Source organism: Sebastes fasciatus, chromosome 14 (assembly GCF_043250625.1).
Source record: "Sebastes fasciatus isolate fSebFas1 chromosome 14, fSebFas1.pri, whole genome shotgun sequence".
Taxonomy (NCBI): Eukaryota; Metazoa; Chordata; class Actinopteri; order Perciformes; family Sebastidae; genus Sebastes; species Sebastes fasciatus.
This window is the reverse complement of record NC_133808.1, coordinates 31,088,839-31,110,065: the sequence shown is the minus strand read 5'-3', so window position 1 is coordinate 31,110,065 and position 21,227 is coordinate 31,088,839. Positions and strand designations below refer to the sequence as shown.

At 41.9% G+C, this 21,227-nt stretch overlaps 1 protein-coding gene across 2 annotated transcripts in view; it reads left to right on the top strand.

Annotated features, from left to right (window-relative positions):
* Positions 1-21,227, top strand: part of LOC141781908 (putative ribonuclease ZC3H12C) — a 32,609-nt gene that overhangs the window by 5,108 nt on the left and 6,274 nt on the right. The window contains exons 1-2 of one of the 2 annotated variants that reach the window (XM_074657881.1): positions 8,300-8,631; positions 20,318-21,190. In XM_074657881.1, coding sequence (XP_074513982.1) covers positions 20,430-21,190 — 761 coding nt within the window. In that variant the 5' untranslated portion in view covers positions 8,300-8,631; positions 20,318-20,429. Of the gene's footprint in view, positions 1-8,299; positions 8,632-20,317; positions 21,191-21,227 lie in introns of those variants that run through there. The other variant, XM_074657880.1, reaches the window with a different exon arrangement.

The following is a 21,227-nucleotide window of genomic DNA, read 5'->3' as shown; positions in this document are numbered from 1 at the left end:
TGACGAGTTGGGAGTGAGAACGGGTTGCTCGCGCATTATTGTGTAATTTTCCATGCTAACGGACCGGTCACTGTTGTGATTTTCCAGCGAACAGTTTAATCTAACGACAAAAATCTGCTGAAATAATTAATAGATTAATTGTTTAAGTCATCTATCAGCCACACGTCGTGTTGATTTTGTGGGTTCCAGATTCTCAAATGTGACGATTCGCTGCTCTTCTCTGTTTTATAGGATTATAAACTGAATGAATGTCTTTTGGTTTTCACCTGTTAGTTCATAAAAAGGATCCTTTTCACTTTCAGTTCCTCTTTGAGAATTCCCCGGATGCTGAGCGAGGTTGAGTTATGTGGTAAATCTCAGCTATGTGTCTTGTGTGTCTCTGCTGAATCACTCCATCTCCATTACACCAAACACGAGCCTGCGTCAACAGCAGGTGGTGTGTGTGTGTGTGTGTGTGTGTGTGTGTGTGTGTGTGTTGCGTGCACATGCTGCCTCCTTAAGTGACCCAGAGGGCACTGGGCCTAAGGCCAACCTTTTGTGTCTTCAAAGTCCTCAGTGACCCCGTCCCCATCCCCCCCCCTCTACACACACACACTGTCTGTTTGGCTCCCCTCTCCATAGGTAGGAGTGTGTGTGTGGGTGTGTGTGTGGGTGTGGGGGGCTGTTAGAAGTGTGTGTGGATGCTAGCAGCTGGACCTCCTCTTCCTCTCCCTGTATCCAGCTCTCAGGACTCGTTCTAAGGGCCTGCAGTGATCCGTGCTGCCTGGATCAGTGTTCACCCAGTGAGCTGCTGCAGCCTGGATTATCTTTACACCTTCTCTTTCTTCTGTCCTTTCTCTCCTGATCAGTCAGTGAGGAAATGGATACACCTATACTTAACTCTTTCCACTGTAATCAAGCCTGTTATATTATTTTCTGGAGGGATTGTTTTAGGGTGGAAGTTCCACTCTGGACGGGAGCTCATGAAGACGATGGTGTTAAATGAGCTTTGATAACAAATATGACTCACACAAGTTTCATTGGAAAACCCCTTCACATGAAAAGGCGTATAAATACCACGATAATATCTTAAAGGCAGGGTTGAGGATGTTATCTAGTCTCCACTATCTGTTCTACTGGTTGAAATGGTCTTTACACCCCGACAGCGATCCGTTACTGATGAGCTCTGAAAAAGGACCTGAAAAGAGGCGTCATCTGTAGCTGCTGTAATCCTGTAAAAACGTCTACCAATCACTGCCTCGCGGTCCGCTTGGAAAGAACCAATCAGATGCCTCCCTGCTCGTACTCTACCCTTTGGCGTGCACCAGCCTGAACTCAAAGCGCGTCGCCGCCGCACGTTTCCTGGAGAATGGAAGAGAAAACTCATCCCTGCAGCAGCACTGCCGCGGTTACTGGTCATGAGGTAGCGTTGTTGAGTTGAGGTCCTCTCTCCGCTCTGTGTCGGTGAAGTAGTTACGATGCGGCGCTGCTCGTGCATGTAAACGCATCCGCGTATAAATGCTGCGGTAAGTTAGTGACGTAGTATAAGAAGCGAGAACACTTATGGTGGGCAGGTGAGGAGGTGGACGGGTCCAACAAACGCTTGTTTTTTTATTGACGTTGGTGACGTGTTTTCCGTCGTTGGGTTACGTTGTTTCCGCATGTATTTTACTTAGTTTACGTTCTTATTTTAAGACCAAACGTGATGTTTTTTTTTTACGATCTCATCAACTATGAGCACAGAGAGACAAAAGGATCTTTTAGTTCCTGCAAATATAACTTAAACATATAGAATCAGCTTGTCTTGTAAATAGAACAGTGATAAGAAACTCAAACTCAGATCTTTTATGCAAATAAAGGCTCTTTTGCATCTTCAACAGTCTTATTTTTCACCTACATGCAAAACACACAGACTTACTGTGTGCTCCAGTATCCTCCCGTTCCAAAGACGGAACGGGAGGATATTATCAGGTGGTTAGTTTGTTGAACAAAATGCATAAAATAAAAACATTTTTCCCCAATTTTAGGACTGGACATTCTGGACATTCTCAGATGATATAAAACCAGTTTGATCAAAGTGCCCTGCGGTGTGTCAACACAGCGAGACAAAGGGACCTGATGCTGAGGAGAATTTCTCTGCAGAGCTCATTAATTTAATAAAAGGTACAATCCAAAGTGAGATGGTTGTAGATTAGTTGCAGACACGAGAAAAGCTTATTAAATATCCATGGATCCATTTTAGGAAACACTAAAGAGTTAAACTGATAACAGGCTTTCTACTTTCATGTCAGATTCGGAGGCTTCTTCCATATGTTTCCTCTTTTGTTTGAGGTAGAAAAGCCTCGCAGGTCAAACAAAACTACTAAGATGTATCTTGTGTAAACAGCAGCTCCTCTGCTCAGCTAAGCTCAGCTCTGTGCCGCGCTGCCTTCCAGAGGCTCGCTAAGGTGCAGGCCGGCGGCGGGGAGCGGCGGCGGCGAGGAGCAGGACACCTGTTCATACTGCGACCAGAAGCAGATGGTCCACATGGCTCCTGGTCCCCGAGGGGAAAACCTGTCAGCTGAGCCCCAATTAAGGAGTCACTGCCAGGCAGAGGGTGGGGGGTGTAGAGAGAGTAGAGTAGAGTAGAGGGGAGATCACTCTGATATTACTGTTTCATTTGGTAGATAGAATTAATTAAAGCCCAACCCTCCTTTTTTTCTTTCATTTTGTTGTGACTTAACGCCACAGTTTTGGGCATCAAAACCACTTAGTTAGGTTTAGGAAAGAACTACATGGTTGGGCTCAAAACTACTACGTTTGTACAGTAAAAAAGAAAGTGAACGTTGTGAACACGGGACACGAACAAACCGCCGATTGTAACGTGAAAGAGAAACTTAACGCACGGGACACAAACAGTGGTCTCCTGGATGAAAGCGCTGTGTTTGTTGCTGCTCAGGTAGACATTTCTCCTCTATATATTTACATAGACAGTAGTGGTTTGCTTCTACATTAGTCACGATACCAGAAATTTAGTAGTCCATACCAATACCAGTGAAATTCCACGATTCTCGATACACAGTTCAATACATAAAATGATTTTCTGTGTCTCGTGTGAAAGCAGAAGTCAAAATTGATTTATTTGTCACGGAACTTCCGTACTTCAGTTACACCACTTCCGGAGTTATTTTAACCCAAACCACAATCTTTTCCTAAACCCAACTAAGTAGTTTGTTACCTAACCTTAACCAAGTCGATCCATTCCTAAACCTAACTAAGTTGTTTTATTTTGAAAAGACTGGAGCGAAAATGTACACGTGCGTCACGTGTTGCTGGACATTGGTACAAAGAATCATGAAAAATACGTTGTTGAAAGTCGAGCTGAACGTCACGAAAAAAAGTGGAAATTTGTCTCTTTGTACTATTTCACGAACTGCCGTGAGACTCTGTTGGATTATTCTAGTAATGCATGTAGCTATAAAATGCAGCTTTCTCTTATTATTCAATTCAAACTTAAACAAATTTCTCCGGTGTGAGGGAGCTAGGTTACATCTGGTTGTAAATTCTGTCCCGGAGGACGGCAAAAAAGTTAAAATATTTTAACTTTGGACGTATGGTATTCTCTGCCAGCCTCACCTAATTTCACCGTCCTGCTCTCATCCATTAAAAAGATATCCAGTTTGCCGTCTACCTGATTACCTTCAGTCGGTGTACAGGCAAAAGTGTAAGTAAATTTCCTCTCAACAAATATGAATAGATGTCCTAAGCACGTGTGACATACTTTACTTTTCACCTACATGTTCAGTGGTTGGTGTATATTTTTGTCTGTTTTCAGGGTTTCCGTACCGTTGGCTCGGAGTGACTTAAATATGAATTCACTGGAGAGCTGCAGTGTCTTGTGTCTGTTTCTACACAGTTTCTGAGACATTTCCACGCTGATGAGAATATTTTGGCAAAAAAAACCCTCAACATTTTAAATAAAAAACAATTAGCTTCAGACTAAAATATCAGAGTTGGTTTTAACTTTCCTAAACGTTAACTGACTACAGTATAGGAGCGATAATTATATATCATGCTGCAGCTCCGATGACATTTACTGTAATAACTTTAAAGAAGTGCTCAACCCTAATGAGATGCAAATGTTGTGGCTTTAGACTAAAATGGGAACTGCACCCAGCAGATTTGCATGTTCAGTGTGCACACACACAGTTATTTCATTTTGACTTTTTTGCAGTTGGATCGACAAATAAACGTAACCATGAAATTTGAATTAAGTGGCTCAATTTCACTAATAAAACATTTGACTTAGTGGAAAGATGACTTCATTCGTCATTACTTCCTGAGGCTGATCAGACAGTTTTGTGAGGTCAGGTCACGGTGGGGTTTGATGTTGAGCCGCAGCAGAGGAGGTAAGGCTTGTGGTAAAATGTTTGGTCAGGATAATCTGGTTATCTGTGAGCACATTTCTAAGTTTATATTGTGACATTGTGCAACAGCACCAGACCAAGAACCTTCTCCAAAGTTGGACTAAGTAATTATTAAAGTGTTAAAATTGGTGTTTTTGCTAAACAGCGGTCAGAAAACTGTCACAGGAGGACTCATGCAGCTACAGAAGGCAGAGGTTGAGAGGCTAAATCTGTCTTTACTTGGTCAAAGAATAAAATCAGAGTGTTGTCAGAGAGGTAGAATTGAAGGGAGAGTTGGGTCTAAAGAGTGAAAGCTGTCTCAGGGGTTGTATCTATAGACTACTGGGCCTGAGGACTGATTAGAAGCAGGTGTGTTGGCAGGAGGCTGCAGGTGACGGGATGAACTCCCCAATCAGGGATTATCAGGCTTCACTAAGTTTAAAAAGTTCCCTTCAGAAACACGTAGATGACATTTGAAGACACTACATCCAAATTTTTCTATGATTTCTTTATGCCACTTCCAACAAATCACCTCTCATTTGTCTGCTCTTCTTGTGCTTATTTCAAACTAGAAACTCCCGCTGAGACAGGAATAAACTAGTGTAAATTACTCGAGGCTGAATTATCATTTCAAATTGTTAAATATCTGAGTTTCAGTATGGAGACTGGAGCTGCACAATTAATCATGAAAATGAAAAATGAGAATAATGACGTAAAAAATGATCATATCATCGCAAATCATATCGCAAATGCAATAGCAGTCAAAAATAAATACTATTAGATATTTTCTCAAAATCGTGCATCCCTTATCGACACCAATTTTTTCAAAATAAATGAGTTGCAAAACCCTTCTTTAAAAATGTTAAATATAATCAAACCATAACTAGGGATGTCACAAGAACCGATACTTTGGTACCAAGTCGATGCCAAAATTCTGAAAACGTGACGGTATGCTTGTTTTTCTACGGTACCGAAGGTTACGTCAAAGGCCCGATCTTGAGAAGGCAATAATTCACACCTTTATTAGCTGGAGCCTTGATTATTGTAATGCACTGTATGTTGGACTCAACTTGTGCAAAATGCTGCTGCTCGCTTTTTAACCAACACTTCCAGACTGAACACATTACCCCCCCCGTACTTTACTCACTCCGTTGGCTTCCAGTTGGCTTTAGAATCCATTTGAAGCTCTTGATGTTTGTTTTTAAAGCCATTAACGGCCTCGCCACGCCCTATTTGTCAGAGATTTTAACCCTCCGTGAGCATAACGGGGCTTTACGGTCATCTGGTCAACTTTCTTTAGAAGTCCCGAGGTCGAGTTATAAGCAGTGGGGTGATCGTGCTTTTGCTGTCGCTGCTCCTAAACTGTGGAACAAGTTCCCCCCTGATATACGCCCTGTCACTGACCTAGCACTTTTTAAATCTAAGCTCAAGACTTTTTTATTTAGATTGGCTTTTAATACCTAGCTCCTTATGCTTTTTATGTACCTTTCTTAGATTTTATGATACGTTGTGTTTCTATTCCTGTTATTTCCTGATCTTAATGTGAAGCACTTTGGGTACCTTTTGGTTGTTGTAAAGGGATATTCAAATAAATGTTGATTGATTGATTGAAGCTAACTAAGTCGTTTTTGTCACGTAACTTCTGTACTTAAATTACGGCACTTCCGGTGTTATTTAAACCCAAACCACGATCTTTTCCTAAAGCTAACTTAGTAGTTTGTTGCCTAAACCTAACCAAGTCAATCTTTTCCTAATCCTAACTAAGTAGTTTGTTGCCTAAACCTAACCAAGTTGATCTTTTTCTAATCCTAACCAAGTCAATATTCTTAAACCTAACTAAGTAGTTTGTTGCCTAAACCTAACCAAGTTGATCTATTCCTAAACCTAAGTAGTTTGTTGCCTAAACCTAACCAAGTTGATCTATTCCTAAACCTAACTAAGTAGTTTGTTGCCTAAACCTAACCAAGTTGATCTATTCCTAAACCTAACTAAGTAGTTTGTTGCCTAAACCTAACCAAGTTGATATTCATAAACCTAACTAAGTAGTTGTGTTGCCTAAACCTAACCAAGTTGATCTATTCCTAAACCTAACTAAGTAGTGTGTTGCCTAAACCTAACCAAGTTGATATTCTTAAACCTAACTAAGAAGTTTGTTACCTAACCCTAACCAAGTTGATCTTTTCCTAAACCTTACCAAGTCAATCTTTTCCTAAACTTAACCAAGTCAATCTTTTCCTAATCCTAACCAAGTCGATATTCTTAAACTGATCTAAGTATTTTTATTGCCTAAACCTAACCAAGTTGATCTTTTCCTAAACTTAACCAAGTCGATCTTTTCCTAATCCTAACCAAGTCGATATTCTTAAACTGATCTAAGTATTTTTATTGCCTAAACCTAACCAATTCGATATTCATAAACCTAACTAAGTAGTTTGTTACCTAACCCTAACCAAGTCGATCTATTCCTGGACCTAACTCAGTAGATTTATTCTGAAAAGACTGGAGCTGAAATTGACAACGTGCGTCACGTGTTGCTGGGCATTCGTAGGAAAAAGCACGAAAAATACGTTGTTGAAAGTCGTTCTGAGCGTCACGAATCAAATAGATGAACTTTGCCGTGCGTCTGTGTTGTTTCTTATCGGCACAGTCACTGAAGGGTTCAGTTCCTTGTTGACGGCTTGTTTTGGCGTGTATTCAGCCTCTCCTCTGCTGAAGGGTAAATCATGTTTTTGTTCCGCTGGCTAAATAATAAAGCTCCTCCTTTTCTTAAAGGTGAAATGATGGCTTGGTAACTGGAGCTGTTTAAGTCCGGCCTGACAGGCAGCCATGTCTTTGTCTCCGTCCTCCTCTGAGCCTCTAAGTAATACCCCTCCTCACAATCTGAGGCCTTTGAAAACACGAAGCCATCTTGTACAATAAAGCTCACTTCTTTACCTCCTTTTCTGCCTCTTGTTAGTTTGAAGGCTTCACAGCTTCCTTCCTCCACCTGCTAACTTTCCGTCACACACACACACACACACTGCTAACACCCATTTTGGGTGCACACACACACACACACACACACACACTACTTTTAACATAATTCGTCTCATTGTCTGAGTCAAGCCGATCCCCCCCCCGCCCGTGAAACAAAGAGGTGGATGGCGGCAGCCGTCCCCAGTGGGCCAGGTGCTCCGCAGGGCTCAATTCTGGCTCCTGCTTTCTTTTTTTCACTCTCTCTTTCTCCTCATGTATCTGTATTTCTGTGTGTGTGTGTGTGTGTGTGTGTGTGTGTGTGTGTGTGTGTGTGTGTGTGATGGTGAGCATGGTGAGTGTGTGTGCAGCTGCCCGTCGAGGGCCTTCCTTTGTGCGTCCCCCCCCTTCCCACCATTGTCAACTCACGCCTTCTCGTCCATTCATGGTTGAAGCCGGCGGATGGTGGTGGTGTGTGTGTGTGTGTGTGTGTGTGTGTGTGTGTGTGTGTGTGTGTGTCTGAGGGGGGGTGGAGGAGATCTCCTGGCTTATCTTAGAGCTCCTTCCTATTGGTGGAGAGGTGGCTGATTGGTGTGTGTGTGTGTGTGTGTGTGTGTGTGTGTGTGTGTGTGTGTGTGTGTGTGTGTGTGTGTGTGTGTCTGAGGGGGGGTGGAGGAGATCTCCTGGCTTATCTTAGAGCTCCTTCCTATTGGTGGAGAGGTGGCTGATTGGTGTGTGTGTGTGTGTGTGTGTGTGTGTGTGTGTGTGTGTGTGTGCGTGTGTGTGTGTGTGTGTGTGTGTGTGTGTGTGTGTGTGTGTGTGTGTAATAAGCGTCAGTGAAGACAGGAAAAGTGAGACGTGTGTCAGATTGGTGCGTTGGTATTGGTCAGAGAGAGGTAGAGGAGGAGGAGGAGGAGGATGGGTAGATGCTTCACACTCCATCTGTTGTCAGTCACACTGCTGAACCTGCAGCCTGCAGGACACTGAGGACACTGAGGACACTGAGGACGCTGAGGACACTCAGACACACTTCTCAACCAGAACCTTGAAGGATTGCTGCTAAACTCAACTAGGAAACTGGATCATTTTGCTCCTCTTGGATTGACAAGCTTTACTTTAGATTCTGGATTCTGGAGATCTGGATACGTGTAAAAAGGGATTTTGTTGACTTCACCAGCACCGTTATTGGGAAGTTCCCCCCTGAAGTTGTTCTGACTGTGTGCTGCGTTGCTGATGGAATGACCAAAGGTGGCGTTTCAGGAGAGAAGTTGTAGGAGTTGTTGCCCTTCTCTCTCTTTTGCTGCCTTGCTGTGTGGTGAGTGTTTCTGTTTTCTTTTGCATTGAGTTAGCCTCAGCTTTGCATGAAATCTCCCCGTCCATACTCAACTCAGAGTAGTCAGTTTAATAGCAAAAACAGGCTGCTGTATATGTGCAGATGTGACCAGACTTAGAGCAGTGATTCTCAAAGTGGGACCCGGGAGTCTGTGACACTCGGTCGAAAGAATTTGCTATAAATTAAAACATTAAAAAACTTTTTAATGCATTAAAAAGTGCATATCTATGGGAACCATTTGCACCAATAAAACAAATATATAGTGTCCATTACTCCGTCCATCTTTAGCTCTGGGCCAATAAAATCTCTGATATGATTGTGACACACAGAAACAAGTTGAAGCATTTACTTAAAGTTTGCGTTAGACTGCTGAGTTTAAACATTTGGATTTATTAGAACTATGCAGTCTTTCTACTGCTATAAATGCTGTCAAGTCCAAATGCAATCTGAATAAAATCACCGTCTGTTTAAAGGTATATAATCGGTATTAACATTCAATAACATTGCAAACTTCCCCGCTGTGGGACTAATAAAAGATTTCATCTAATCTCCACATGATTTAGATTGAAATGGGTTTCTGTTTATCATTATGAAACATATCTGAAGTGAAATACTTCCAATAGCATCTAATGGTAGTAAATATAATGGGTGTTCTGATGAAGACGGGGTCCCCTGGACCCAAACAGTCTGAGAACCCCTGAACTAGAGAAGAGTTAGCCAGACAAAGAAACTCCAAGATGCAGAGTTGTTGTGATGATTGTGTTCTTTTGTCTCTAACTCAGATGTGTTTTACATGTTGAAAGTTGCATATATGTGTGTGTCAACACAACAGCTCAAACAGTAGAAGTTAAAGACAGACAATGTCTAATAAAAGAATAGTTTGTTTTATTGGTGGCCCGCGGGCAGCAATGTGCATCCGTCCATCCACTACCAGAATTACTCAAATCTCAACAACTATTGGATGGATCGTCATGGAATTTGCAAAGTGGGATTTTTAGGAGTTCACTGTGGAAGGTTTTAGTGAACTGCATAGAAAAGGCTCTGTTTGGGCTTCTTAGGGGATTTCTTGGGGTTCCCCCACAACCAGAGTTCAAAGGTACTCACCGGTTATACTTCGTACCGGCACTTCTACATCTTACTCCTCAGCACTTCTCACAAGAACAAAGGTGCTGTAATGTATCAATACAATGTTCACGTCCTATTTGTAAAATCATTTTTGAACTCTTCGTCGTAACTTTTTTTTTATTTGTGAACAAATATAATTAATGAAACATTATTTAAAAGTTGTCTTAATGTGCTCTTTTAGGGAAAACATTTAGAGAAGAATTAAGCTGTGAAAAATAATAAAATAATCATTTAACTAGTAATGATAATAACGGTCCAAAATGATGTATGAGCCCCAAACCCAATATCTCCTAGTATGTTTTATTCACTTTATAAATTCAGGACGTGTCTCTGTATAATATGTAGGAGCATCCTGACTGGGACCTGAATGATACCCGACTATACTACAGGAAAGACCTTAAACACACCACCTTAACCCTTTAATGTAACTCCATAAATGGAGTATTATCGGCCTACCATAGAAGATGCATCACCAAAGTATGATAATAAAGCAATTAAATCACAACTAATTATGGCTGACGCAGTATAACATGCTTAAAGAAATAAGGAATAAACAGCACATGTGAATAAGAGAACCACTTTTCCACTTCAGTCTCTGGTTGTAGATGTTCAGTATAAAGTGAAATTGAGACCGATATTAAGGCTCTGTGTGGGTTTCAACCAGGACTTCTTGGGGGATTCCTTCGGGGTTCCCCCATAAAACAATGAAGAGTTTAATTTCACTCCAATTTGATAGATATAAAACCAACAAGAAGATTCCCCACACATGGTCCACTCCTGGTTTGTTTAGCAGCAGACGTAACCAGACCGAGAGTCTGCACAGCTCAGAGGTGAAAGTGAGTGCCACCCCCGACCCCCGACCACAGAGGTCACATGACAGACAGACAGTGGTGATATGTATCACTGAGGGTGAAGCTGGACGCCACCAGTTGCAGGAGAGCAGGAGGAGGAGGAGGAGGAGGAGGAGGAGGAAGAGGAGGATGCTTTCAGGGAGGTCCCCTGTGGCTTCAGCAGGCATCTGTTACCCCCCCACCACCACCACCTCCACCCCCTTTGTCCCCCCTCCCAGCCGGTCGCTGGTGTGGCAGACTGGCTCGGTGCCGGGCTCGGCCCCTGAGGGACCGGTCAGGGTCTGGCCTCGGGGGAGCTCATCCCCCCCCCCAAGGGGGCTAACCCTGGATCATGACACATACAGAGATACCCGGTGTAAAGGCAGGCGGGTCACTGAGGTGGAGGCTGCAGCATCTGCTCTCTGTGGACAGACTGGAATGATTCGGTAGATGAGTTATTCTCTCCGTATAGAATATGTTCGTACAGACCTGGAATCAAAACTCTGCCAAGCGGCTAAATTTAACTTGTATTTAGTTTCTAAATGTCTGAACTAAAGGAACTGAAAGACTCATGGGGCAGGTGTTTGTATTTCTTCAAAACATAAAGACAAAATAATAATGTCTCGTTAAATCTTTAACCCGCAAATCTGAATTCATTTGCAAATTAATTCCAAATATCTTGTTTTACAGAAAAGTCGTTGAATGTCGCTGAGGCTGCAAAAAAAGTGCCAATTATGCAACTATTTTCTCAATTAATTGATTAGTTGATTGGTCTATAAAATGTCAGATAATGTGGATCAGTGTTTCCTCAAATGTCTTGTTTTGTCCACAACTCAAAGATATTAATTTTACTGTCATAGAGGAGGAAAATATGGAGGACAGAAGCTGACAAAAATAAATAAATAAATAAATAAATAAATGAATGATTAAATAAATAAATAAATAAAAAAATAAAAAAATATGTCATTAATTGTAGCAAAAATACAGAAAATAAATAAGTTTGAGGAAATAAATAAAGAGGTGAAATTTTAAGGGTAAATTGTGCATAAATAAATACATAAATAAATGCATAAACACGTAAAATAATGAATGCATACATTTAAAAATGAATACAAAAATATATTATATATATTATTATTATTATATAACTATATATAAGATCAGTTTACAGTCATAGAAGAATAAAGAAACCAGATAATATTAACATTTAAGAAGCTGCAATCAGAGAACTTCTTTATCTTAAAAAAATACTCAAACGATTAATGGATTAGCAAAATAGTTGGCGATTGACAACTAATCGATTAGTCGTTGCAGCTCTAATGCAACGAATACTGTGCTATATTTGTTATTAAAATATAATTGATACAGAAAATCCATGACAAAATTCAATATTGCTGTGGTTGAGTTGTAGTTTAGATGTGCAGAGAACACAATAAAAAACAGGGATTACTTTCACATTTTAATCTGCAGGTCTAAACAGCAGAAACTGACCCGTTTTTAAGATTTAATTCAAATTACTTTATTTTCCGCGAGGAACTTCATTTGTTCAGCGGACAAATAGGACATCTTAAAAACATCCATATAAAAAAATACTACTTAATTTACAGGCAAAAGGATAAAAACATTTTTTTTTACTTTTTATAAAGTTTCTTTTGGATAAATTTGCTTAATTTCATAGATATTAATCTCAACATTAATGTCACTATAGCACATTACACTAAAAATAATATATCATCTTTCACAGCAGCAGGAATAAAAGATTTCATAATGAATATTTAGCATCAACAGTTCGGCACAAATTGTAGATTTTTGTTGATTTGTGACATTATATTTTTATTATTATTTTGCTATTAATCATTTTAAATGCTCCAGACTTACTATTGCAAATTAGAGCTTGGCAATACAATCGATATTCAATATCGTGATATGAGACTAGATTTGATCTTAGATTTTAGATATTATAATATAATATATAAGTGTTGTCTTTTCCAGGTTTTAAAGGCTGCATTACAGTAAAGTGATGTCATTTTCTTAAATCACCAGGCTGTTCTAGCTGTTCATTATGTCCACTTTACTGATGATTATTTATCAAACATCTCATTGTTTAAACCTTTAGTGAAAGCACCAATAGTCAACCCTTCAGTATCGACATCATATCGAGGTATTTGGTCAAAGATATTGTGATATTTGATTTTCTTCACATCGCCCAGCCCGACTGCAAATATAATATCCTGCAGCAGCTACTGTATTCATAGTATTATTTGTTTCTGACAGACTATAATTATTTGGTTCTCTAGTGGGTATAATAACTTCTTAGAAAAATAATAGTTTGCATGAATAACAATAACATTGACCATCATCAAAGCTAGTTTTTTCCAAAATGAGATTTGAGTTTTTCGTTTATGAGAGTAGTTCTAATGACTGAATGCTTGTATTTGGTTTATTTGGGCTCGTTTCACCACAGCGTAGCTTCACTTCTGTAGTGCAGTCTGCTTAAAACCATCAGTACTGTGAGAATACAGCTTTTTTTACCTTGTTTATATGATATATTTAAACCTAAAGCTCGGAGTCACAGCGAGACGCTGCCTGAGATGATCCGTCTGCTCCTGACCGGCTGATCTACACTCGCTGTGTCACTGTGTCATATTTCTGCTGACTCCTCGATGTTTCCGTCTGGCGACCTGTGACCGAGGCCGGTGTGACTGCTGCATCACCCGGCATCATGTGCATGTGTGTGTGTGTTAGTGTGTATGTGTGTGTGTGTTAGTGTGTGTGTGTTGGGCAGGGGTGAACGGGTTTAAAGAGCCCCAGCCTCCATCTGTGCACGCTGCTCGGGCCGCGAGAACAATACTCCCGTCACAGGAGGACAGATTGGGAGGCAGCTGCATTGTTGAAGGACGGCAAGCCAGACACACTTCTACCCCCCCCCAACACCCACCCCCTCACACACACACACACACACACACACTCGCAAACACACACACACACACACAGAACACACAAAAACACACTCTCGCTCTCTTTCCTTTTGTGCCTCTTTTGTTGTTGACGGACTAAATTATTCCAGCTCTCTTGTTGTGGCATTCAGGGTGACACACAGCGGCGCGGCAGCTTAGACGTCGGGGTCGGGACATCAAGAGGCCCCGGCTTTCCGGTGCTTTAGCCTGAGATCCAAAAGAGGCTCCTCATTACTACTCTCGCTAAAATAGAACCACACATACGCATGCATACAACGTCTGATATTAACTCTGCTGAATCACCTGGAAGAGACCGGGTTGATAAAGAATCATTTTAATGAACTCTTAAACCATTTAATGTACTACATTAATCTTAATTCAAAGTTACTGTGAGGAACTTTTAACTGGTTGTGAAACAGTGACCTCCATAAGTAAACGAGACCATCAGAGAGAAGATTGTCTATTTCTATACATCTTAATGCTTGTAACCGGTGCCACCCCGTCGGACTGCAGGTTCACCAGAAACTCCTTCAGCTCAGACTCCAGCGGGGCCTCCAGCAGTGACCAGCCCGCCGTGGACAGACCAGGATCCGGCTTCGCTGCTGCCTTCGACCTGCCGTCGTAGCTCCGGCGGGAGGTGGAGAGCTCTGCGCCGGCCAGGAGTAGAGCTTTGCCTCGCTGCTCCGCCGGTCCCCGCTGGGAACCAACACCAATTTCGACACAAATTTCACTTTTTTTTCGTGATGGTCAGGATGAAATCAACTCGTATGTAATCTACGTAATTGTGAACTGGGAAGTATAAAGAGCGGCGAGCGGCATCTAGGGACGAGGTCGGGGTGGGACCAAAACGCTGTTCGTTTCCTGTGTGAAACCAGAAGTCAACGTTGATTTATTTGTCACGTAACTTCAGTAAGTTAAAGCCCTTCTGGTGTTATTTAAACCCCAAACTGCGATCTTTTCCTAAAGCTAAGTCTAAGTAGTTTTATTTTGAAAAGACTGGAGCGGAAATTGACATGTGCATCACATGTTGCTGGACATTCGTTGGAAAACGCACAAAAAAAAGTTGTTGAAAGTCGTGCTGAGCATCACGAAGAAAAGGGAAATTCGTGTCTATACACATGAATAAAATAGATTACATTTTGTGACTGCATTGCAAACGATGTGGCATTAAATGACACATGAAAAGCCTAAAATGCGTTATCATGACACACAGAAATATTGCGCTATTTACATCCAATGAGATCGGGTGGGCAGACTGTCAGACGCTGCTGATGCAGTAAAATGAGATGTTATCTAAATGGACTCTGGTGCTTGGAAACACTACCACGTTTGTCCACAGGGACCGCCAGGCATGGAAAACAGTTTCTTTTTAACATAGTCTCACTATATTTCCTGTTTTTTCACTTATATGATGCACAGTTTTGTCTTAGTTTGTCTCTTCAGAGGCTTCGCTCTGCCATGTCAGATTGAAGTTAAGTCTCAGCTGACGTCAGGGTGGTTTACTGTCCGAACAGCTGTGAGTCCGAGATGCTTCCACTTTGTCCAGAGCAGCGTTCAGACAGACAATCAGACAGTGACCTCATAATGCTTTCACTGAGAGGGTTCACTGGTCTGCAGTAACGGTGTTTGATGCTCTGGAAGTACCCTTCATGGGTATTTCCACAGATAAACAACCCAACACACAAACACATGACAGTGGATTTTGTTTGTGGTGTTAAAGGCGTCATCATCATATCACTGATTTTTGACTTTCAATTCCTTTGTGCACAACAAGACAGGTAGAGTCAACTGGAGGAATGGCCTTATAACCATCATTGTTCATATTGTTGATAATCTGAAACACAATGAACAAAAGCCCCGTTATGTTACTGAGGGAAAATGATGCATCAAGCAAACAAGACTGAACTAGATCCACGGATAAAGAGCCCTTTAGGAGGCCTAAAGCCTTCATTAAATGTAGTTATTATGTAGTTATGGAGGTGTTTGTGAGGAACACATGTTTATTTAAAGGGGTCACTAAGCAATGACCCATCACAACAGATCCCTCTTTGTTTTATCTAATCCGTGGAACCCCACAGGGCCCAGCGGGCCAGGAAGAGGCTGTAGGACCGTTAAGGGTTCTTTTAAATTACTATTACTACCATGACAGGCTCATAAATACTGCCTGGACTTATCGGCTCATGTTTTAATATTTAAATAATCAGAATTTCATGAACATCAATTTGAATTTTATTTTGTGAATGTGAATCTGTAAGGCACGACTTTACTGTAGTTGAAATTAAATACAAACTGCATTCATGGTCCTTTAATAGAATTTTAAAGGACCATACCGGTGTTTTCGCATGTTTTAGCCTGTAACAGCGAATGCCACATAGGGAAGAGGTCGGGCTGGATGGGGGGGTCAAAAACCACAAGACTTCCCCCCACGAGACCGGTGTTCGTGTCCCGTGTGAAACCAGAAGTCAAAGTTGATTTATTTGTCACGTAACTTCCGTACTTAACTTACGCCACCTCCTGGGTTATTTTAACCCGAACAGGATCTTTTCCTAAACCTAACTAAGTCGTTTTTGTCACATAACTTCCGTACTTAAAGGTAGGGCAGACGATGTTCTCCAGTCTCCACTATCTGTTCTATTGGTTGAAATGGTCTTTACACCCCGACAGCGATCCATTACTAATGAGCTCTGAAAAAGGACCGGAAAAGAGCCGTCATCTGTAGCTGCTGTAATCCTGTAAAAACGTTTACCAATCACTGCCTCGCGGTCCGCTTGGAAAGAACCAATCAGATGCCTCCCTGCCTCCCTGCTCGTACTCTACCCTTGGCGTGCACCAGGATGAACTCAAAGCGTGTCGCCGCCGCACGTTTCCTGGAGAATGGAAGAGAAAACTCATGCTAGCTTTCCAGCATCGTCGACCCTATCTTTAAGTTTCGCCGCTTCCGGTATTATTCAAACACAAACCGCTATCTTTTCCTAAACCTATCTAAGTAGTTTTATTTTTAAAAGACTGGAGCAGAAATTGACACGTGCGTCTCACAAACTGCTGTGAGACAGTGTTAAATGGCCGCAGTTATGTTTAGGCAACAAAACCACTTAGGTTTAGGAAAAACATCGTGGTTGGGCGTAAAATAAGTACATAAACTAAGGAAACAACGTAACAGAAGTATGGAAAACACGTCACAAATGTCACTAACGTAACTTCAAATAACTCAAAATGTTTGGACACTAACAGCGGTCTCCTGGTTGAAAGTCTTTAAAGTCTTCCACCATCAGCAGTCTCTCTCTCTCTCTCTCTTTTTACTCTATGTTACAGTGATCTTATTGCACGCAAAATGACTTGCAAATTACTGTGTCAGTAGTACGACCGGGCTGGGGCCATGGTCGGATTGATCTTTCTGCACTTGTAACACATCCCAGCACACATAAAACAACTCATTCTTTAAGTAACCGGCTCACTATGTGACGCTGTTTACAGTAAACAGGAAAACGTCCCGTCTGCTAATATAACATGATGACGCACACTCTTTCAGACGTAATTTCCAGAGAACAAACATTATCTTATCACTCATGCAAATGTAGTGTTTTCTTGTGCATGTAGACAGAACATATCTGCATGTTTATCTGCAGGTCAAAAGTCCCATGATGTGGTGCAGGTTGGACCAGAACAGCAGCTCATGCTGAGGCTTCCTACATGTACGATATTTGCTGAGGCTGGTTTCAGGTGCTTTGCATCAGTGACGCTCTACAGTACATGTCCTTTTATTGTTGTTAAAGTTACATTATTATTGCACAGTGAACTTTATCAGTGACTACAGTTATAATCAAGTAACTACATCCTCAAATGATGCTCTGTCCTTCCAATCAAACATATTTAAAATAAGATAAGATAAGATATACTTTATTGTGCCACAAGGAAATTTGTCTTGGGGCTCCAGGCCACTGCATCACACAACATACCAAAGTCACAATGTGCATACACGCATAACACATGGATCATTCATACACTCATGCATGAACGTGCTTAAAGTCACATGTTGAGTCTGAGACAGTAGTTCTTTAAAATGATAAAAGGTAATAAAAGACTATAGATTCAAATACTAAAACCAGGTATAATCATACCAGATAATAAATAATCAATTTACAATATATTAGCTCTAAATAAAATCATATCATATAATACTAAACCTACTTGTTGCTGTTTGAGATTTTGATGGACGATGGAATGAATTAATTTGTGTAACGATTTAGCCGGCAAATGGTTAGTATTGTTTTGATTTACGTGTGATGAGTAATAAATATGTTTATTACTAAAAAGAAAAAAAAAATTACTGTTTAAACATTTCTATTCACGTTAAAATGAGCTTAATTCTTCAAGTCAGACAAGTATTTTTTAAAGAACTCTGTCAAACTAAAAAACGTTTCAGTGCGATTGTGTGCAAAATTTGACATAAATTGAACATCTCTGTTGACCTCTGTCGACCGTCCAAAAGACGTCCACTGAGGAGCCAGAATGACGTCTTTTTTAACGTCTTTTTAACGTTCAACTATTGATGTCAACCTGAGTTGCGCGTCCACAGACGTTCAAAAAGGCCCCTAACCAGACGTCCAAATATTGAACCCAACCTGCACGTCCACCAGACGTACAAAAGTGGGTCTGGACTGACGGACGTTATACAGACATGATCTGAACGTCTTCCCGACGTCTCATGTTTGCTGGCCGTGTTTGTCGTACGTTATTGGGTGTTGAGAAGGAGACGGCCCATTGTTATTCCCAAACACCAATAGACACCAAAAAATGACCCATAGGACAGAAAAAGCCCATTTGTCCAACGGTCTGTTACCCCAAAAACAAATGGTCATTATTCCAAGGCTCTGGAAACTCACACGGTGGAAATGCGGAAAATCTGCATGCAGATTCTCACACCGCATTTTTGCATCAAGGTCTGTCTAAAAACTTTTTCCCCCGCACGAATGTTCCAAAGCGGTGTGCAGGCATTCATAAGAACCCACAAAATCATTTTTTTATACATTTCCGTGTGATTTTTTTTCGGACAAAAATCCGTGCTTGGTGTGAAACGACTTTAAGGATTCATAAATAACTAAGGGAAAAGCACTTATGTTATCATATACAGTATGTATCCAAGTGTGTTGTCAAGAAACAGACCTAGTCTGTGATGCTGTTGTATTAAATTGCATCCACAGCGTGCATGTTATTCTGCTCATTGTTAGAGTTTTGCAAGTATATATTTGAATACAGAGGAATATTGTGTATTAGCCTGTAGCCAAAGAATGACGGGCCCATCGTGGTGAATACATGCATAGATTAGGTAACCAGAGAGTCCGTCAGACACAGTCATGTTATTGTGTTATTCTCACGCAACTGTTATTAAAGAAAACAACGCAATATATTGTGTAAAAATAAAATACATTCTGCCATTTAATTAGTTTGTGTAAAGTACTTAACATCATAAATTATCCATATCTGTTTGTATTGGAGGTAATATTCTTGGCAGCGGTGTTATTCTTCGGCTGATCCTTCATGTGTGTGTATGGCTCTTAGCTACAGGCGACAGTAATTAGTCGGTGATGTGTTTTGGCATCACTTGGACATGGCTGTCGGCTCAGGTGTCTGGTATTTAGCCTCCAGTCTAACTGAAGCTTCTGTGACAGCAGAGCTCATCGCTGCTAAAATGCAAATCAGTAGAAGTGGGAGGAGGGCTACAGATCTCAACTCGTCCTTTCTACCTCTGAACAGCCTGCTGTGTCTCAATATGTAAACTATGGAGCTGCCTGGAAGAGGTTTCATGGGAAGCGATGCTGCTACTTATCTTTCCTTTACTGATGAAGAGTCTGTCGGTTTTCTGCAGAGTTTGCTTGAGATGGAAGAAGCAGAGTAAAGTGGCCTAACTGAATGCTTTCACACCTGCCTGAGATCTGACCACAATGTGAGCTAGACCTCATTTACGTACAACTTGCATTTTCCATATTCAGATAAGAAATCCAGATAAACATCACATGCTACTACCAGGTGTAAACGCGGTTATAAAGTCATATAAGCAGTTTTTAATGTATATAGAAAACAATTAGTGGATTGTATCTGTATCTAAATGAATAGAGCCTTTAGACCTGACTCATTCCTGCATATATAAAGGGCCAGTCTGTAACATTTCGATTGAATATAATATTCATAATATGCTGTTTTTGTTAGCTTAGAATGAGCCCCTCCTGCCTGGTCTCCTAAAAATGTACGTTTCCATTCAGCTTAACTGCATTGTGAATTACGTTTTGAGGTATTTTGTTGCAGATTACGTTTGTTTTTGACGTATCACAAATCCGTTTGTAAAGATAATCACCCACCACCGCCACTCTTAGGGAGGAGGCCAGGATGGTGGAGGGTTCAACAAACACCAGGCTGTCGCCCAGGAGACTGCTGATCGTGTCCCGTGTGAAACTAAAAGTCAAAGTTGATTTATTTGTCACGTAACTTCAGTACTTAGGTTACGCCGCTTTCTGAGCTATTTTAACCCAAATCACGATCTTTTCCTAAACCTAACTTAGTAGTTTTACTTCGGCATTGGCTTCACTTTTCAGACCCGGAGGTCCCCAACTGGGTACCACCAATTTGGAAAGGGGGGAGTGAGCGGAGGGGTACTCAGATGCCGCCAAATCCTACACACCCTTTAAGACCCAAAATGATACGATCACTTTCATGCAGTCCTCAGGGATTTAACCAGTCGTTTCTTGTGTCTCCCTCAAGCTTCCCTCCAAGCACCAGTCAGTGAGCTGTTAACTCCCAGCAGTAACGGTGGGGTCTGTCCGGTGCCCGGGAGGTCACGGAGGGCGTGGAGCTGGATGTATGAGACAGCTTCATGGGCGTGAAGGACCATCTGGAGGATGGGATGGGCCACATCCTCAGCCTGGGGCTGGATCTGGACTACCTCCATGTGGAAGGTGCTGAGCGGCAGGTCGGCCTCAGCACCGTGACGGGTCCCGGGAGTATCCTACAGGTCAAAGCTGGAGCCCCGAGTACCAGCAGCGACAGTATTGGTAGCAGTAGCACAAGTTTTAGTACTAATTCAAGCTACAGCAGCAGCAGCAGCTGCAGTAACTTCTCCGACAGCGACGATGAACGGCTCCAGAATGGGTCTGAATCTCAGAACCCTCAGCAAGATCAGCCTCCCCTACACCAACAAGAGTCCTCTTCAGTCTTCCAGACAGTCAGGCTGGACCTGGCACCCGGTAACCCCCCGCAGCTAGAAACATCACCTCCAGCCGCTGACCCCGTCACAGACTACCGAGCCAAGGTGGACTTTGCTCTCAAGCTGGGCTACTCTGAGGAGCTGGTGCTGCTGGTGCTGAGGAAGCTGGGCCCAGACGCACTCATCAACGACGTCCTGGGCGAGCTGGTCAAACTGGGAACCAAGACAGAGATGGAGCTACAAGGAGGTCCGACTGTCTCCCAGTCTCCCTCCTGCTCTTTGTCATCCTCTTTGGCCTGCTCCTCCTCTTCGTCCTCGTCCTCCTCCAGCTCCTCTCTGGACTCCTGTCGGCTGCTGTGTCCGTCCCAGCTGCTGGATGACAAAGAAAACCTTCGGCCTGTCGTGGTGGATGGGAGCAACGTCGCCATGAGGTGAGATCAGGTTTTCAATCCTGCATTTTAACAACTC